The 20,401-nt window shown below is 32.4% G+C and overlaps 3 protein-coding genes across 3 annotated transcripts; 2 read left to right on the forward strand and 1 right to left on the reverse strand.

The window, feature by feature from the left end:
• The first annotated feature begins 86 nt into the window (after window positions 1–86).
• On the forward strand, window positions 87–5,064 carry LOC140051130 (transcription elongation factor 1 homolog). The gene is made up of 4 exons (XM_072096250.1): window positions 87–210; window positions 2,468–2,594; window positions 2,687–2,757; window positions 3,247–5,064. Exons 2-4 carry the CDS (start codon window positions 2,482–2,484, stop codon window positions 3,309–3,311), a joined length of 249 nt encoding a protein of 82 aa, XP_071952351.1. The 5' UTR covers window positions 87–210; window positions 2,468–2,481; the 3' UTR covers window positions 3,312–5,064.
• Window positions 5,059–12,338, reverse strand: LOC140051129 (AP-1 complex subunit mu-1-like). The gene is made up of 10 exons (XM_072096249.1): window positions 12,182–12,338; window positions 11,472–11,628; window positions 10,783–10,850; window positions 10,457–10,587; window positions 9,966–10,110; window positions 9,525–9,651; window positions 8,225–8,367; window positions 7,193–7,423; window positions 6,706–6,831; window positions 5,059–5,975 (listed from the first exon to the last, which is right to left on the reverse strand). Exons 1-10 carry the CDS (start codon window positions 12,221–12,223, stop codon window positions 5,877–5,879), a joined length of 1,269 nt encoding a protein of 422 aa, XP_071952350.1. The 5' UTR covers window positions 12,224–12,338; the 3' UTR covers window positions 5,059–5,876.
• An 81-nt stretch (window positions 12,339–12,419) lies between these two features.
• Window positions 12,420–18,805, forward strand: LOC140052167 (uncharacterized). Its single transcript, XM_072097603.1, has 4 exons — window positions 12,420–12,511; window positions 14,865–15,182; window positions 15,976–16,173; window positions 17,002–18,805. Exons 2-4 carry the CDS (start codon window positions 14,969–14,971, stop codon window positions 17,124–17,126), a joined length of 537 nt encoding a protein of 178 aa, XP_071953704.1. The 5' UTR covers window positions 12,420–12,511; window positions 14,865–14,968; the 3' UTR covers window positions 17,127–18,805.
• Window positions 18,806–20,401: the final 1,596 nt, after the last annotated feature.

Genomic DNA, 20,401 nt, shown 5'->3' on the forward strand with positions numbered 1-20,401 from the left:
ACTCATTGAAAACGGTGCGAGTGATGATGACATCGCTTGAAAGGGCAAAATATCGCAATAGTCTGGCAATTGTTGAATGTTTGGTTTTTATAACGACCAGTTGGCGAAAAAACACGTTGCTGCTGTGTCGTCAGAAGAGGATTGATTGACCATATTCTGGGGCTAATTTCACATTTATTCATTCACAACTTGATATATTCGGTATATAAAGTAAGTGATGCTTGAAAAGAATACGGTGATTCTGTAAAATTTGATTTTTTTTTCTAATTACGGTATAAAAACCCAGTACTGTACATATTTATATGAAAGCTAGCCAGGAGGCCTAGGCCTAGGCCTAGTTAGTAGTAGGCTAGGTTTGGCCCTACCTAGACTAGGCCTTACATCCATTCGTAGAATTGAGGCGGTTCTGGTTGGTGGAGAGCTGATGGGCTAGGCTTAGCTAGGACGGCATGTTAGCTATTTTGATTTGTAGTTTTTTGAGGATTATATTATTATATTATAATAAAACTTCTAGACTAGTAGGCTAGGCCTCTATCTAGGCCTAACAGTAGGCCCTAGTATTATTGTATTAGCCTAGGTATAGGCCTATAGGTTATTATATGCATTATCATGCATATAATTTATTTTTTCCTTAGCACTATTTTGTCCGTCAATTATCTTGAGATTAATTTTATCCAGCCACATTTTTTTCATATGTATATTCCTTATGGCCAGGAATCGATGTGGTTATGGTTTCACGGTGCGCAATAAAAAATTACGCGATCTACGCGCGATTTAACAAAACCACGCTTGGAACCATATCTTCACAAGCATATATCATAGTTAAACCAAATTTGGTAACTAAATTTCTGGTCATATTTCATCATATGGCAATACAATTATGTGCGTAGCGCATATAACGCATGCGTACGCGCGCTTAACATTTTCAAAATTGTCAAAATTATTTTTCGATGAAATTAGAGTTCGTTTCAGGCAATTTTAATTTAAGTGTTTAAAAAATTGCCATGAGTGCACAGATTTTTTCATGCACACTGCGCGTTAAACACTAAACTTTATGACCAATTTCTGTTTTACAACCTTTCTTTAATAATTTCATCATATTATTTTATTCACTTTTAACTCAAATATTGCGTTATAAAAAAAAGTGACAGGCTACGCACGTGTGACAAAATGGTGAAAATATGCAAAATTTTAAAATTAGTATAGATCGTCCAAATGCTTGGGAACACCTATTTTGCATTTCATTTTCTTATAGTATGTACCTCCATATGTATGATTTATTATAAAATTAAGAGAAAAAAAGTTGATTAAGTCATGATTAATTGCATATTAAATTTAAAAAAATTATTTTCGACAATCAATCAAACCATAGAGATATTAGTTCACTATAATATCTCTATGATCAAACTATGACATTTTCTTAGGCCGAAATAACAAACTTAACAGTAACATTCTTCCTAAAGAAGTTCATATATTAAAGTTAAAAGTATATACAGTACTTTGACAATGCATCCATTTTTAATATGTTTAAAGATGTCATCATAGTAAAAAATTATAATTCATTGTGGTATGTAAAATTCTATCTGCACCAGTGGTTACTGCATAGTAAATACACTGAACAGTTGTGTATGGCTCAGTGGTCTGTGCTCGTGTCTATAGCATTCAAGGTCCCGAGATCCTGTCTCACCTTGGGAAATGAAACAAAAAAAAAGATTTTTTTTTAATTATCCGTATTGCTTGTTCAATTTTATTTCTTAGTGTATAGATTACACATGATTTATAATGAAATCTAGATAAAAAGTAACTTATGTCTTTATTATTATTATGCAACAAATGTGGTTTATGACATTATAGGCAGAGGGATCTTTGTATTGATAGGATTGTGATACCGGCTATTTGAGTTAGCAAGATCCTATCTTCATATATCATCAATAATAAAAATTGTATAATAATATAAAGATTCTTGACAAAATCAATCAATCAATATATCTTTTAAAAATCATTTATCTTTATTTAAATCAATTTATCATAGTGATGAATTAAATCTAGTTTATTGTCTGCCTGCTGATGCTGTGGTGGAATTGATAACATTTAGAATTTAGGCCTGGAGTAAAGTAAAGTAACATTGCATTCCTGTTATCTGTTTAGCCTAGATCAAATTACTGGTCAGTTCAAGTCATGGATAAAGGCTAATTGATAATACAGTAACAAATGATGAATACAAATATTGATAATAAAGGGTCTATACATTAAAATATCATTTAGGGACAAGATTGATTTAAATTGTTTTGTATTGCAATGACTGGTTTTTTTTTTGCTCATTCTGATGAGGAATCCATTCTGATGTTGCATTGATTGTTATTCATTTTATTTGTCTTATATCTTAAATATGGGACATTTTATAGTTATTTTTAGACTTACATACACTGGTGTCATTTGTTATTTCATATCTTTTTTGGGATTACAGATTCACAATAGAAAATGGGACGCAGAAGATCCAAGAGAAAACCACCAGCAAAGGCAAAGACTCTAGGCCTTGAATCTCAATTCACTTGCCCTTTTTGCAATCACGAAAGAGCATGTGAAGTTAAAATGTAAGAGTAATAGAATTTAATGTAAAGTGTTAAAGATGTATTTTAACAACGTGAAAAATGAAGATTAATGAATAATTATTTATGTTTTTCAGGGACCGTCAGCGTAATATAGGAATCATTACTTGTCGAGTTTGTTCAGAAGATTTCCAGACTAGTATAAATTGTATCCTTTGATTAAAAATGATGATGTAAAAATAGCAAAAAATATTAGGTACAAAAAGCTAGCTAAAATGCACATCACTGACGAAACAATGATTTTATTTAGCCTAAGCATCATTGATGGTGATAGCCATCAATATTGGATGTTTGGGAGGTTGATAGAACCTCTGTAATCCTACTTGAGCCAAAATTTAGCCAAAAAAAACAGCAATGTTCGTCAATAGAATTCTTGATAAATTCTTTAAGCTTAGCCAAACTGATTACTTTGAATCTAAACGCTACCGTTTATTTGTTTATAATTCAATTCACGTATTTAATAGCAAGTTTGTAAGATCTCTTTAGATTCATTGGTGATACGCTTTTTTTGTATTTTATTGTCTATTTGCATGTAAATCAAAATGTAAACCAACCAAATTTCATTTGTACCTAGTTGTTAAAATGATAATAAAAAAATATCGTATCGTATGTTCTTCTTTAACTTGTCAAATTGCAGATTTGTCTGAATCAGTTGATGTCTATAGTGATTGGATCGATGCCTGCGAGTCAGCAAATGCCTAGCATAGGATATCGTGCCATCCTGTTGATGGCACTGCCCTTAGCGTAGAACTTTGATGTCAACATAGCCTTGTTGTACCAGTTACTGCCTAACATATAATGCCGGAACAGTCTTGTCTATGATTGGCAATTTGTAGAATATAAAGTGATGAAGTTTGTAAAATAATATATTGCATCTGATGGCAATAATTATGTATAAACAGTATTTTTTTGTTTCCAAGCAGTTGAAGCTGTTTGTATAACTGTTGAAGTGTATGGAGTTATACTTATGAAAATGACAACAGACATGGATAGCCTCAAGAAATAGCTGTTAAGTGTCGCTAAAATTTTAAATAGAAAGAAATTATCTTGCTTAACTTAAATTGGTTAGCATGACTTTAATTTTGGTTATTACACTTGAGAAGAAAGAATATTAAATGGAATCAAGGTACAGTAATTATAATCAGTATTTTGAGGCAACAAATTGGTGCTCAATCAAATTACTTTCATTCCATTTCTAAGTGCCAGCTATTGTGGCCTTGTATTGCTATTTAATATTTTATTACTGGCTCAAGTGAGATTGTATACATATGCTGCAAATGAAGTCTAATAGGTGAGATTGCTGTAGTCTGTATTTTACTCCTCTTAGAGTCTTATGTCTAAACTTGTATATAAAAATGGCATCGTTTTTCAATGTGAACACACCTAATCGCATAGATGTATTATAGTATAATAACTATAATAATCTCTATGCTAGTAGTCATCTATATATCATATATGTGTTTGCAATAGGGCACAATAGGCTTAACACACTACAAGTACCGATTAATAGATATTATATGGTACGGCACAGAAAACTGAAAAGACCAGTTCGTTTTTAAGTACAGTAGCTCCATTAGCAATGTCTTTGTTTAAGGCATTTTTGTCAATGTTACTGGAATAAGGAATTATGTCGGTTTACTGTAAAAGAATTGTGTAATGGAAGCCTGATTTATACAAACTATATGTTTAAGGCTGCCACATTTTGTTATATTTTACATAACACACTAAAATAAAATTGGTTGTCAGCACTTCAGAAACCATATAGGCCCAAAATGTCAATTTTTTTAAGAAACCAACTTGTATTACATTTTAAGAGTTTGGGAATACAGTATGAGAAAATAGTTTTTATCTGAAGATGACTTTGTTTACTACTAAGGAATGTCATCCTTTCCATTTTTCAACATAGAAAATCTTTGTATAAAAAAGTAGTTATTTTTAAACAAGTGTGTTGAAATTTTATGTACTGTATTATTTGTAATAAAAAATGTTGAAAGCTGTGTGCTTAGTTTAAGGAGTAAATTAATGATTTATCGTTTGTGTGACTGTACTTAATTTTGACAAAGAATTGTCACTAATTCAAAAATTCAATTTTGGGAAAAGCTGTGTTTTTGGTTAAATATATATATATTTTTTTTAATATGCCATTTTAATGTTGCATAATTGTTGTTCACTTTGACCAAAAACTGAAATTTAAAGCAAGACAATAGTTTTTGGTTAAAACGTTGCTTTTTTTGTTATTTTTTTACAGAAGTAAATAACTTTATTAATACTGCAAAATGGCCTATTTCTCTATTTTTCATGTTTCTGGGGTATAAAAACCAATCCAGCTTTGGAAAATGGTGGAATACAGAATAACACTTAAAACAAAAGTTTATTTAGAGATTTTTTACCACTTTATGTTTGGTATATTAATGTATAACAAATGATTGTTAATAAAAGATGTACAGTACACAAATATTCATGTATTTTATTATCGATTTATAATTACAGTGAAATACATAATGTAATAGTTTGTAGTTTATTTTATACTTATACAGACAGGGATTTCAAGCAATACAAAGAAAAAGAATATTTCTAAAAATGATTATATAATAGCAGCTAGGTGCTATAGTATATAGTGCATATTGCACTGACTTATCTCAAAATACTATACATTATAAACTGGAATATTATACTTAACATTTTGTTTTCAATTTAAATACAGTTTATTTTTGGAAACTAGAATGTCAATGAGTAACATACCCACCCAGAGCAGTTTTCAATTGTCATAGTTTAAAGTACAGGTGAATTTAATAAAGTTACTGTTGTGCTCAATATATACAAAATACCCTTCATTCAATACTATGAAACTTAAGTATTGCTGGAGTACTTCCATTTTCCAAAGAGTCAACAACACCTATTCACTAACAATTACACTTTGGAAATAATTTTAAAATACAATGCGAGTTGTAATTTAAATACAGCCAACTTATTCTTACCTTAAAGGTTTCTTTATTTTAGCTATTCACACCACATGATTGTAAGACCCCAATTCTCTGTACTGTATCAATTCAAATTCTCTATGTTTAGTTAGGCTTACAGCCTGTGCTTATAGATACAGTACAAAAAATAGGCTAGTTAGGAGTGTGAAAGGGGTATTTTACTATTTTGTAAATATTTTCAATTCATAATAACAAAAAATTAAAAGGAATATATTAATGGTCCAATTTAATATTTAAAAAAGCAAAAATATTTCAAGCTACTACATTCAAGATGATGGTAAAGGCATTACTGTACACGCACTTGATAATCTCCATTTTGTGTAATGTAACGAACCCATGGTAAAGCCTGGTAGCCACTCTTCTCAATAATCTTAAGGTATCGCACCTGAAAAAATTACATTATGTTTAGATTATAAAAATGCAAAAGAACCTCTATTAAAGGCCAATTTACAAAGATGAGTGGTAACTGTAAGCGGTAACAGTAAGGTGGTCCCATTTACATAGTGCATGCTAAATTCGCGAGTGGTGTGGTGGAAAATAGGTACGTATAGGTCTGAAGGCTAATGTATATTGTAGGCAGTGCCTAGACGTATTACGATGGTCAGTCCTAAATGTATCTTTTCTTAACACTTTTTTTATACAATCAATCAGTCACGTCATATACTGTCAAGCCCAAAATGTATGCATGCCCTCTACTATGGGACTGGTATTGACATCTTGGCATTGACAGACGCACGTGTTGATAGATGATGTCACATCAATCATGTCGCTGATTGACCAGAATATAATCTGTTTCTATCCTGAGCAGACTTCTGCCCAACCGTTCGTGTTCTGTGTAAATGGTCCTAAGAAATGACATAGATTCTATATTTTTGTTTTCCGCTTACAGTCACCGTTCGTCTGTGTCAATTGGTATGTGTTTCCTGAACAGAGATTGGCATCATTTCAAAGGGAGGCTTCTACTGCATTACTTCTCTACCAAATTGTCATTGCACTGAATATTAGGTTTTATTTGTGAACTCGTAAACGTGGCTGTCAACTAGAGGTTACAAATATTGCACATGACATTAGCAAAAAATGTGGTTATACCAGCAAAATGATAGAAGAATACATACCTGGATACCTGATGTTGTAAAGTATGGAATCTCAAATTTAACACTAATTGGCGGCCTTCCTTCTGTACTCTCAGACTCTACACTAGGCAAGTTGAAGTGCGCCCTCATTAAGTACTCCTTTCCACCCTAACAAATTAAATTATGGAGGAGATTAGAACTGATATGATGTTTGTTTAATATACCTTTCACACCTGCATAAATTGTTACAACTTGTAACCAGGTTTGATCTCCCGATTTATTACACGTTTTCTTACACGAACTGTGAGAAATCTTGGGACAAAGCATAGTTGCACACAATTTGATTAATATGATTACAGTTTAATACCAGAAATACCAGAGCAATACATGAAAGCACATTAACAACTCAGGATATCTCGGAACAAAAACACCTTTTAGGATAGTGAATGACTTTGCTTATCTTTGGAAAATTGACTAAATATAAAAGAAAAGTAAAGACATAGTCGGGGACAAATAAACAAATACTTACAGCAAAGGATTTAATATTCCAAATGATAGCATTACTTTCTGGGACATACTTGGCATATCCGACCGACGTTTTGAATTTGGGTGAGTCAGCATCACTTGGTACTGGAATGATTATCTCGACATTGTTTGCGGTTGAACGTCGTTTAAATTGAGACTTGGCCTTGATCATGTACTCCACACGGGAATGTGAATGTCTCTCTATTACGGATTCTATCCATATCAAAGGTTTTACCTAAAAATAAACATATTTTAAGCTATGTAATGCTCATCAACCTAAATAATGTTCATAAAATAAACAAACATTAACTTGCAATATTGTATGTACTGTATGTTCTATATATTAATTGTTAACAAACCTTTTCAGCTTCTGTGCTGCTTTTTGTTTTTAAATACCGTAATAAATAAACAAACAATACTGTCATGTTTGACATAAGAAAATATTAAATTGTATTGTACACATACATTCTCTGAGAACCAACACTATATTAACCTTTTTCTTTAGATTTATCATGACAGATGGCATGGTTTTTACACAGTACAAGCCATGTAAGGGAACACTTTCTGGACCCAACAAAATGTCCTCTGTATTTTAAAACATATATTGTACCTTGTTCATTTCATAGGAAAGTGTCTTCTCCTTAATTTGTATTTTTTGTATTTTGTATTATTATTTGTCCTCAGTGAGGAAATTCGGATTAGGCCCTCCACGGACCCACGGCAGCCAGCAGTGCAGCGCCTACCAGATTAGGCAATGAGAGTAAAGCATAGTATGGTACAGATAACCTCGAACCCATGCCTATCACATGCTAGTCCGATATTACCATTACACCATCACTCTCCACTTAATAGGGTTGTGTGTCCACAAACAATAATGATGGTAGTAGTCTTAAATAGCACCTAATTATACAATGTGCGCTTTACACACAAAAATGATCCATTAAATATCCTAAGATAATCCAAAAATGAAGAAGCAGGGGTTCCACTACTGTAGTCCTTTTTTCTGATAAGAACTAACTGTCAAATAGATATTTACATGTGTATTGAGTCTATATGACATCAGCTCAAATTCACCATCTGGAGGAATGAATGAAATGGTACGATCATTTTCAAATCTTGACAACCTAACACACTGATGAAACTTCACATCTTCTAACTCTACCGATTTTGTCTTGCCTCCTGAGGATGAAATAACACAAGATTATCATTATATTAGTTATAAGGGCTAAAATATGTTTATGTTGTCCAAGCCCTACTGACCCAAAGTTTTTTTTTATTGTAAATTTAGCATTAGCATTTATAGTAGAAATTGCATGAATGAATTAATATATATAGCGCCCTCACTTTTTCAAATTCATATTTTCCCCAATAGTAGTTTTTAAATAGCTACATATTAATGTCATTAACACAAAATCACATAAAAAAATGAATAAAAAATTCCAACTGACTTGGACTAGGAAAGAAACATAACTATCACACTTTTAGTTGAAGTAACGTCACAATTCAGTGATTATGAACATAGCTGTTAATGTACACTTACTATTATTTTGTAGTGATAATCAAACTAAAACTATTTGAAAGCATCGACTGAATAAAAGTTGCAAACAAATATACAACTGTTAAACAAGGCAACAAATGCAGTACTCGTATCAAGCAAAATAATAAGAATAAAAACAACAATTAATTAACAGTAGTATTATGTTTTGGGCTAAAAAAATTTAGTAGTTAATAATGTAGATATCATTCAATAAAAAACACCACAAAAACTGTTAGAACATTTGCACATGCATAAATGACAATATGACACATACTAGCTGAAGGGACATGTTTAAAATTGACTGGAAACTCAGGTTGTTCTAAACCTAGACATAGCAAAGGAGCAATATAAAAGTATAATACAAGTGTCACAAGGATATTACTGTACCAGCTATGATGCCACACCAGCAGTTTATTAAGCACAAAACAATGAGAAATTACAAAGGATAACATATACAGTGCTATGAGTTAATGAAGATATATATTTGTTGTGGTCATTTTAATGTCAGAGTGAGTAACTATTCCTAGACAATATGGTACAACACAGGAATGATTGAATATCATAAACAAAAAATAATTGAAACGCTGTTTTAATATAATATAAAATAGATTGTAAAGGCAATCAAGGTGTGTTTGAAGAAAACCAATAAAGCAACTTAGGAAGCTGTGATATATTTCACTCCATTTTAATACAATAATAAATACAAAATATAATCTAATACTAATTATCATATTCTGTAATATACAAACACATACACAATTTATTATAAAGTTTAAATTTAATGTAACATAGTACTTACGACCAGTGGCTTCAAATAGAACTTTGTCATTAAGACCAAGACGCAGCTCAGGCATACCGCTAAGAAATACTCGCATCTTGACAGCGCCAACAATCTCACTTCGCATTACATTACCAGTTGCACTTACCTATGAAAATCAAAATACATTATACAGTAGTACTCTTGCATAAAATATTTTTTTAATGCAATATGAATAAATGTGGGGGAATAATCTGTGTCTTGCAGCTTAACTGTGCTGAATCACACACAGGTGTGAATGATACAAAAACTTTCTTCTCCCCTAAAGGTGCCTTTGTGTCGAGTTCTGACACCAAACGGTGCTCATTTGTCTGTTCACAACGACAGGGGCTGAATGAACCAGTACACTGGGGCAACTCTTCGGAAAGAGCCAGAGTATAATCCTACTAAAATATTTAAAATAACAACTTTATTTTACTTTACCAGAAGATTAACAGACTCAACCACATCTAAGAACACTTCGTTCTTTCTATATTTAACACCTTCATTTCTCCATGACACAGCGTTAGTGACTGCAGCAGGGGGTTTGGGAGCTACTTCTAACTTCTGACCTTCTTGTGTGATAAATCTATTGTAAAAAACATTTTAAAATTGATCATGTAAAACATTATAAAAATAAATTGAAGGTGATGCAAAGAGTAATAACTTTTTTTTAAATTTGTTTATATCATATGCGTCCAACATCTAGCACAAACTCGCCAATTACAGGGTGGATAAACTTCTATAATTTATCCTGCTTATAAACCAAGTCTCATTTGAGGCTTAGGGAGTGCAGTTACAACCCTGGCACTGGGTCAGGATTAAACCCTGGACCTTGGGATTGGAAGGCAAGCACCTTAACCACCAAGACACAGCTCCACAACATGAATATGACTTTGACATATTGAATATGACTTTGAAATATAAAAACTTACTCTTGAAGAATTTTACTATCCGTCGTTTGTGGATACCCAAAATCAATGAGTTCATCTAAAAGTTCATAAACTAGTACAAAATTATCTCTTATGCTTTCTTCTTCTAATTCCCTAAAATACTCAACAAATACCTGAAATAAAACAGAGAATGTATGAGAGAGATAACTTTCTGAATGGTTTAGTCTACTAGCGTTTCTACTTTCAACTAGTCATCCATTCATAGAATTAATGATAAAGAAAGTCTATTCCATGGATGGTCCGGAGATATGATACCAAACCACAAAATGAAATTAATTTAGTTATTTTTATGGATTATAAATTCTTACCTCAACAATTTTGTGAAGGACAGTGAAAACTAGAGCAACATTTGCATTTTTTCTTGTTGTTGCAACCACTAATAAACATTTAAGAAAATAACTCAAAGACTAAATCATTGTTCAAACTGGACTTAAAAAATGATCAATTTAACCAAGGTAACTTTGATTACTGTTGACACTGATTACACACAGTAAGTTTTCCCATGGTTTTACCAAAATGTAACCATTAAAAGCAATGGTGGACTCGCATATGAAGGTCACGTATTTACCTGAAACTTTTTAGCTGGCGTGGTTTCTTTTACTGAGACCATGGCAAGTTCTACTGGACAGGCATTGGTCGGTAAACATTGGACTTGGTTAATTTATACCTGATGGAATTGTAGCCAGTGTTCGGATTGGACTTTTCTGGTCTATTTAGCCAGTGACTCAGTTAACTCGACCAAATTAAGTCCAATGTGATCGACTGAATAAATATGTAATAATATTTGAGAAATTGTAGACATTTAAATATTTGTCATCAATATATATCAATCAACAAATAACTTCATCAGAGAGCAATAACATTTGAGCATCTGAAACTCATGACGATTACCAAAAAACAGTGATTTAAATGAGCTGATTAAGATTTTGTGAATTAAGTAGAAAATGGAAAATATGTGTTAAATTATATTTTATGAATAAACTATGTTGAAGGATACAGTAGACATTATAATGTTTAATATACATAAATGTATTTTCTCCATGTTGTATTATGGGCATTAGCTGGCCTTCTTCCTCCATGTCCATTACAAGGGGTAGGAATTTATCAATACATCCCATATCTACATCTCCTCTGTAATTTCGGGAAATCAGAACCTAAAATTAAATAAATAAAAGTTTTTAATTTAAATTTAACATAAAACTGAGACTTACTTTCTTTAGTAATAGTAATAAGTTTTTATTCCTAATTAACTTTAAATACTAGGCCTAGCTAGCCTATTATTATTAATAATAATTATAATAGTAAATTAGCCCAGTGTGATTTTTATTTTAGGCCTAGAATAGATAGGCTATAGGGCCTAATATTAATAATAATAAGGCTCCTATATCCCCTATATAGGCCTATCATCAGTATCTGAGACAGTCTGAGTATTCTATAATTAATAATAATGATGCATACAAAAATACATTTTTAACTTAAATTATTAGTTAATCTTTTGATATTTATCGTTTATTTTCAACAAATGCATATGGAAGATAGGCCTAGGCTATGCTATGGGTATTACACGCCCTCTGTACAACAGCTCAGAGTATCATCGTCGACTCCCGTCTCCTACACCAACCAACATCAGGGTTTGGGTAGTGGGCCTGGGCTAGCCTAACTATGCCTAGGCCTAGCCGCTGCCTATTAATACGATTAATTACTTACCTTTCCTTTCATATCTAAAAAGAATATGGCAGACACAGACATTGTAAAATTTGTTGGTTTTCTACAGAATGTTTAATGAATAAAATAAAAAGAAAACGGAGATTTTTAGAATGGTATTTTCAGATGATGTGTACTCTCTGCTGCTCTCTGCCGCCACCATCAATCAACTGCGCATGCGTATACGAACAAGAGTGGCTCATGTGTAGCTAGTATTAATAGACGTCGTACGACATGCATGGATGATTCGTATTCGTACTTTGTCCTGGATGTTTTCCAACAATTATTGTTTTTTATTTGAGTTTTGCTGTCCTATGATGTGCTTTCGTTTTGGTTTGTACTGTTTTGTGTCGATGTTATGTTTTATTGGTGTTAGTTAAGTAAATTTTGAACTGATAACGATTGATGATGATATGATATTAGGCCTACCTAAATCTAAATTCCAAATAAATAGTAGGCCTAGGCCTAGGCTAGGAAGGAGTAATAAAGACTAAAAAAGGGGTGCAGGTCAAGTCGGCCCCAAATCGTCTCGGCCAAAGTCAAGTCGGCCCCACGTCAAGTCGGCCCCAAGTCAACTCGGCCTCAAGTCAACTCGGCCTTACGTCAACTCGGCCAAAAACTAATCGGTCAACTCGGCCACAATAAAGTTTGGAACGCAAAAAGTGCTTAATATTATTATGATTCTTACTATCCACGCTTTAAAAAAAATGAAGAAATAAAAAATATAATATAATTAAATAATATATAAAAAAATGAACTCATTGCCGATATGAATAGAAGTACCCACGTGTTATAAAAACATGTGCAGGTACCGCATTTTATTAAATCGAAGACGGAGGCCTACGTTCCACCATTTGGCCATAGAAAAAATGATCGTACATATCGTTTTTGTCCATGATCAGCGAAAACACGTAGCAGTTGTAGATATCGAAAAAGCTGCCAAAGGCGCAGGGAGGCGCAGCTACGAATTGTTTTCAATTGTGCAATTTGAAATTTTATTAAACGTAAATAAAGAAAAGTTGGTGAAATCATTCCTATTTTTTTTGCTAAATATATTATTGTCTAAATATTAATATTCATTAAAAGTCAGAATTATTCATAGTTAAAAAATTGTGAAGAAATATTATTTTATCAATCCCCTTCATTTGCACTTTTTGCGTTCCATACTTTCATACTTTAACGGGGCCGAGTTGACCGATTATTTTTTGGCCGAGTTGACGTGAGGCCGAGTTGACTTGAGGCCGAGTTGACTTGAGGCCGACTTGACTTGGGGCCGACTTGACTTGGGGCCGACTTGACTTGGGGCCGACTTGACTTTGGCCGAGACGGTTTAGGGCCGACTTGGATCGAAATCCTAAAAAAGTTTAGTTACTACTTAGTAATTAAAGCCTACTGTAGTAGCCCTACATACTTTTATTTATTTATTCTTTCATATTAAACAGTACTATAGTATATATACTACTTACTCTATCTAATATACCTCCTGTTCTGATCAAGTCTATCCAACAACAGGATACTGAGTTTCAGAGATCAGAGGGTTTATCTGTGGCTGCGACAGGAACAGTTCCACGCCCCTTCCGGCCTTAATAATTAACATATAGCCCTACTGTGCGCCGCGGAGAATATGTATAATTGGTATTTGCCACAGCTAGACATAAATCAAAGGACCGTTATGAGTTCCTTTCTTGGCAAGGCGAGCTCAGTCTCCTGTTGTCAGATTGCCTTGGTCTGATGGTCATAATAATGTATGTGCAGGTCATACAATTAAAGTATATTATATCATTATGCTGACCCTTAATTTGTTTCCAAAAAGTTTCTAAATAAATTTTACTAAAACTAATAGCAAAGATTGTATAACGCCTCAACGCGGTGCAAGATAGATAACTGCGCAAGATATTTGTAATCCAATGAATGTCATTTCAGCGGACACAATGCATTAAAATTGTCTGGGCAAAATCGTATGTTGTTTTGGTCAAACACCATAACAAGTCAACATAAACAATCAGAAATTGCCCAGATCCGAAAGAAACTTTTATTTTGTTTACATAATTTCTTCTCGTATTCATGAACCAAACTTAAAATTGTTAGCTACAAGAACTTTTAGATTTTAAATTGAAGTAGAGGTGCTGTAACCTTTGTTCATGCAGGTATTTTGTCCGCCCGAATGGCATCCATGAATTTACAGGGGAGCGTAGTGTTATACTGTAGATAGGAGCTTTAGAAACTGTTATACATCTTGCTGCATTTAGTGGCGCTATCAATCTTTGGTAATACTATAGTAGAAAATATTTAGTATTTTGGATCTTATTCTAAATAGAATGTTTCATTATTCTTAAATCCTAAGTTTCTAAACAATGCATAATCAAGTCAAATGCTATGCTATATTTAAAAATACCTAAAATCTTGAGGAGGCTTGTGGTTAGTCTATGAATTGTTACTGGTGATGAGAAAAGTTATTTTTAGAAGGTCATACTATAATCATTTATTCATGAAATAAACAATACAAGAATAAGATCGACTTTAATTACATTAATTAATGATGATAATAATAGATAGAAACCAATTCTTGTATACACCGTGACCATACACATCATAATTTTGATTGATTGGCCATACTTTATATAACAGAAATTTTGTTTGTGTAACATGTAATCATAGCACACTTCGTTTTCATTGTTTTTTACAGATATCCCACAATTCAGTTGATGATTGAGAGTATAAAAGTGATTCATAAATGTGTCATTGAACCACACAGTTTTAACCTGTTTAGTAGCAATATCAGAAGAAGTAATGCAAGTACCAGGCAACCCGTTTCAGAGCTCAGTGCTCAGATTGTCCAACACCATGCACCACCATTCCAGTACCTCTTGCTCTGCAATGCATTCCCCTGCTGCTGCCAGGAATGGAATGAATCAACTCAAGCGAAGGTGTCTTGATGATGCAATGGAAGGTGGTGAAACAAAACGCAGAAGCCCACAGAAAAATGCTGCAACAACATATAAAGGTATCTTATGTTTAATGCTTGATCATATTCAATTGTCATGAAGTGATAATTCATTCCATTATTAATTTTAATAATTTTTTATTTCAGTACTTGTAACACTTTCAGTATCACAGTATAGCTGATAACATACTGTATCTCTATGTTTACAATTACAATAACCTAAACAAGGTATAAACAATACTGTTTATTTGGTTTTTTAAATTGTGGGAAGACAAATTTTTATATTGTTCAATGCCTTATTTATTGCAGAATATAACATTTTCCCCCTTATATCAGTGTCATTAATTTGTTATTCAACAAATTTCTTGTGCACTTTATTTGCTATTTTAAAAAATTAATCTGTAACTCAAATAAGATGGGGCAATTTCATTGAATTTTATGTAATCATTAAGATAAGATATTTATTATAGTCATAATTTATTCATCCATGTGATTATGATATATACAGTATGCTTATATTGATGTTATATGATGATCTTTTGAATATTATAAAAAAAAGGATTCCATACTTTTTAAAACATATTCTGATTTTGGGAGAGAACTGCATCCATTCCAATCCCTGGGCATAAAAAAAGATAAGAAAAGCTGGAAATATACCCAAACAGCTGGAAATATACCCAAACAGCTGGAAATATACCCAAACAGCTGGAAATATACCCAAACAGCTGGAAATATACCCAAACAGCTGGAGGACTAGAATAATAAATTGTTACTGGTCTATTCATGGTGGTCTGCTTTTCTTATGTCCTAATAATGCAATTAAAGTATTATTATTGTATTTAATATTTTGTAGGAAGTAAGCAATTTTTATTCATCAAAGGAGGTACAGATGTGTTCCACTCTGAAGACTTCCTTCCCAGGGGAGAAACACTGTTTGTACCAGTTCAAGAAGACATAATGATTAACCTGATGAATATTGAACAGATCAGCCTTAGTAATGAGTGTTTCTTCACAGCAAATGTAAATGGTACATACCAAAGTACACAGCAAGGTAATCAAATTCATGTACAGTTCTCACAAACTATATTTGCCTGCTATATAACTATCACCCTTGCCATCATAATTGTTTGGAAACAAAGTATGAATCTATTGGGGGTGACATCCCACATACCCATACTGTATAACTCTCTCTTTTGGGAGATCAGTAGTCATGAGACACTTTCATGTCGAAACTAATATATAGATATATATCTTTTAATGGCTATGAGCACTCACTGGCAAATCTGGCAAAAACAGGCATTGAAATATATCAAAAAAGGCTTAAAACACCCAATGCCTACAGAGTTGGATGGCCACTTAGGGTTCCTAAACCAGGGCCCTCAGGCCTCTGCGTTATGCGACTGTTTTAACACTAAGGTCAACGCCTATTCAGGGGGAACACATAATAAGGGCGAATATATTTGGCTCTTAGTGGTCTAGTGTAATCCAACAGGTTAATGAATAGTGATTTACTTAGTAATGTGCAGTGAAAAGGTACATATTAAAACACACTAAATTTAAATTCAATTCATTGTATTGATATCCTGTACTTTGATGTTTACCCATACTGAGCGTATACTATGTATATAGTAAAACGTTTATCAGTATTTTCTATGATCAAGATGTCACTGATGAAGGACTAGGGGCTAGTGTTGCCCGAAAGCTCTGCTAATTTTTCTGACTTTTTTAATTTATTGTTTTGAATTAGCTTTTGGGTTATTTTATTTTGTATCTCCATTGAGATCCAGCCACTGATTGTGACCCACAGCATTGTCATTATTTTCAGTAATTTGTATGTATATATATTGTAACATTTGTTTTTTGTATTATTTATTTTTAGGTGATGCAATTCATCTATGGCGCTATGATTTTAGTAAACGTCAACTCTTTATTTCTCGATCTATCCTGTTTTTACAACCCTCTGTCTTTGCTGAGGTTAAACAAACACTTGAATCGTTGTTATGAAACTGTTACGCATTATCTGTCCATGGAGGAAATATAGTAGTTGGTCACTTTACAAGCAATTTTCAGAAAAGGTGTGGTGGAGGAAAAGGAAACTGACACTAATGGTGTAGTGGTGTGATAAAAAGCTTGTATAGGGGTTCACAAACAAAAACGAAGACATTTTAATTTATATTTTTTATATGCACATCTGTAGAGCTAGACAATTCGCCAATAATAGGTGTTTATTTTTTATATATGTATACTTACAGATTTCCTCATCTTATCGTTTCAAATTAATTAATTCAATTTCAGTATATCACCGGACGGTTTAGAATTAATGTTCTATGCCTAATGTGTGTATATATATACATATATCCAAAGGCAAATTACTGAAAAAAATTACAATGCTGTGGCTGGATCTCAATGGAGATACAAAAAAAAAGCGAAAAGCTAAATCAAAATGATAAAGTAAAACAGTTGGCAGAGCTTTCGGGCAACACTAGCCCTTCATCAGTGCAAGGGAGCATACTATTATATATATATATATATATATATATATATATATATACAACTAAGCCTTTACGATCTTGTTTAATCCTGTAAATACAAAATCCATTTCACATACATGCTGTTAGTATTCACATTAGGATTGTTTCACAGTTGGATTCAACGCAAGAATATAAGAAAGTTAACCAATCACAAGTAACAGTTTAGATGATTGATCACGTTGTTGAGTTTAAGTTTTATAATTTTAAGCTTCGTATTTGCATAAACTATTTTTAGTTTGGCTTATACCAGCCAAAGTGTGGTTCATTTAGTGTGACAAACCATTGACTTTATACAATATATTTATTAGTGTGCTATTCAATTATTTAATTGGTTATTTTGTAAGCCAAACAAAACAAACAAAATATTTATGACCATACCTTTTGACAATTTTATCTACCTTGCTTAAATATGTACACTAAATTAATAATTTATTTCAACATTAGTTATTAAGAATATTCAAGCTCTGAGTGCGACATCTGGCCTATTCAGCCCTGCTTCATCCGTCATTCTCCCCACAATCTCCTGTCTCATCCGAAGACACTGTTTGTGTATATTGTATGCTGTAGTCTTTTTAACCTAGCTGTTAAAAATCGATTAAGTTTTACCCCTTAAGTTCTTAAAAACATTTAGAGTGAATTCTGTTATAGTGGTATATGTCAAGGTGTACTAATTTACATACCAATAATAAGTATATTTTAATATTGATAATAGGTGCTATAAGTGGGTTAAATGAATAATTTCTATAGCCTAACATCAGGTAGTAGCATAGATTTCTATTATAAAGTTGCATGTCCCAATGCACCTGAACCCCCTTTGTCCTGACAAAATGTATTTGATTTCCTAAAAGTTAAGTTTCAAAACAAGTTGGATTTTATATAAACAAATACAGCATAATTTGGTGAACCATCTAATCTCAGAACGAATAGGGATTTGAGAATTATAGTTTTAGTAAATAATAATTAGTAAATAGTTTTATGCCTTTATCTATATAACTTTTAATGATAGATGTTAATATAGGATATTTTAAATCAATTACTTTTGCTAAACAATTAATTAAAAATTTGTATGCAGGTGTATTTTGTACATTGTCATTGTACTTGTTAATGCTTTTATTATAAAAAAAAAATTATATAATTTGTAATATTGAACAAAAAGGAATTATTATGAATTCGATATGATGAATATGATAATTATTCACATAATACATTTTCATTTTTCTTCTAAAATAAAAAATAAAATATATCTTAAATATTTTTGTTCAGTGTGAATTATTTCATTATTATTATTAACATTATACATGCACTACAAAGCTCTGTAGTGATATGATGATGTCATCAATAAAGTTTGATAGAATTGATTAAATAAATAATACTGTAGGCCTAGGCCTACAGTATTATTTATTTAACTTCAAATAAATGCTTTTTCACTTCAGGAGGATCTGGATGGTCTCGTGGAATGGACGGAGAAGTGGGGGCTAAAACTTAATGCTAATAAATGCAAATATTTATCTATAACACTTTAAAAAAGGCCTGTGCTATTCAATTATAATTTAAATGGACATGATATTAAGATGGTTTGTGTACAGAAAGATTTAGGTATTTTTATTAATATAGTAAATTAAATTTTTGTTCACATATTAATCATGTGTTGTCAAAAGCTAATAGAATGATGGGCTTAATATGGAGAAATTGTAGGTTTATGAATGACGGCAGAGCACTTTTATCTTTATACAAATCTATACATCCTCACTTTAAATATTGTTCCGTAATTTTCAATTCAATTTCTCCATGTCAGGCCCGTCGAATCGACGTTGTTCAACGGAAGTGTGCGATTCCTGTCTTATAACTGTGTTAATTTTGCCTTTTCCATTGATTTGTCAGCAATCGTCGAACGATATCTGATTTTTTTTTTATATAATATTTTAAATTCTAATTTAGTTTAAATGTCCCTGGTCGTACACGTAATAGACATTTATTGCACATACCTTTTAGCCGTGTCGACTGTACCAGGAGGGGATTTTTTCATAGCCTACCAAAACCATATACATTTAATAATCTAAATTGTAATCATATTGATATTTTGAATGATAGGCTTGGAAGATTATGTGTTCACTTCTTGAATAGCCTGTATAACCTGCTTGATCAATATACATTTTAAATTGAAATTGTTTATGGCATGCTGATCTATGTTTTGATATATATAAATTCCTTCACTTGCACTGATGAAGGGCTAGTGTTGCCCGGAAGCTCTGCTAACTTTTCTGGCTGTTTTACTTTATCATTTTGATTAATAGCTTTTTGCTTTTTTTTGTATCTCTATTGAGATCCAGCCATCCACTGATACCCACAGCATTGTCATTTTTTAAATAAATTTGCCTTTGGATTTATATATATATATAATTTGAAACGATAAAGATGAGGAAATCTGTGAGAATGAGAAAAAGTCGCCCAACCGAGACTCGAACTCGGACCGCCTGCTTGATATGCAGATGTCCTAACCATTAGACCACTGGGGCTTTCATGGTATTGTTCAAACTCGATTGGATAGCGACTCTTTAACATTCTCGGCGTGGTACGGCGGAACAGCACTAGTCCTCAGTTGTACGCACACGCACCAGAGATCAGGTACGTACGCCCTCATCTTTCAGTATTTTTATTCACGAGGCGGGATCTCCGAAGAGAAACTTTTGTATATATAAACACATTAGGAGATATATATATATATATATACGTTAAGTCTGGAAAAGA

Source organism: Antedon mediterranea, chromosome 6 (genome assembly GCF_964355755.1).
Source record: "Antedon mediterranea chromosome 6, ecAntMedi1.1, whole genome shotgun sequence".
NCBI classification, from domain to species: domain Eukaryota; kingdom Metazoa; phylum Echinodermata; class Crinoidea; order Comatulida; family Antedonidae; genus Antedon; species Antedon mediterranea.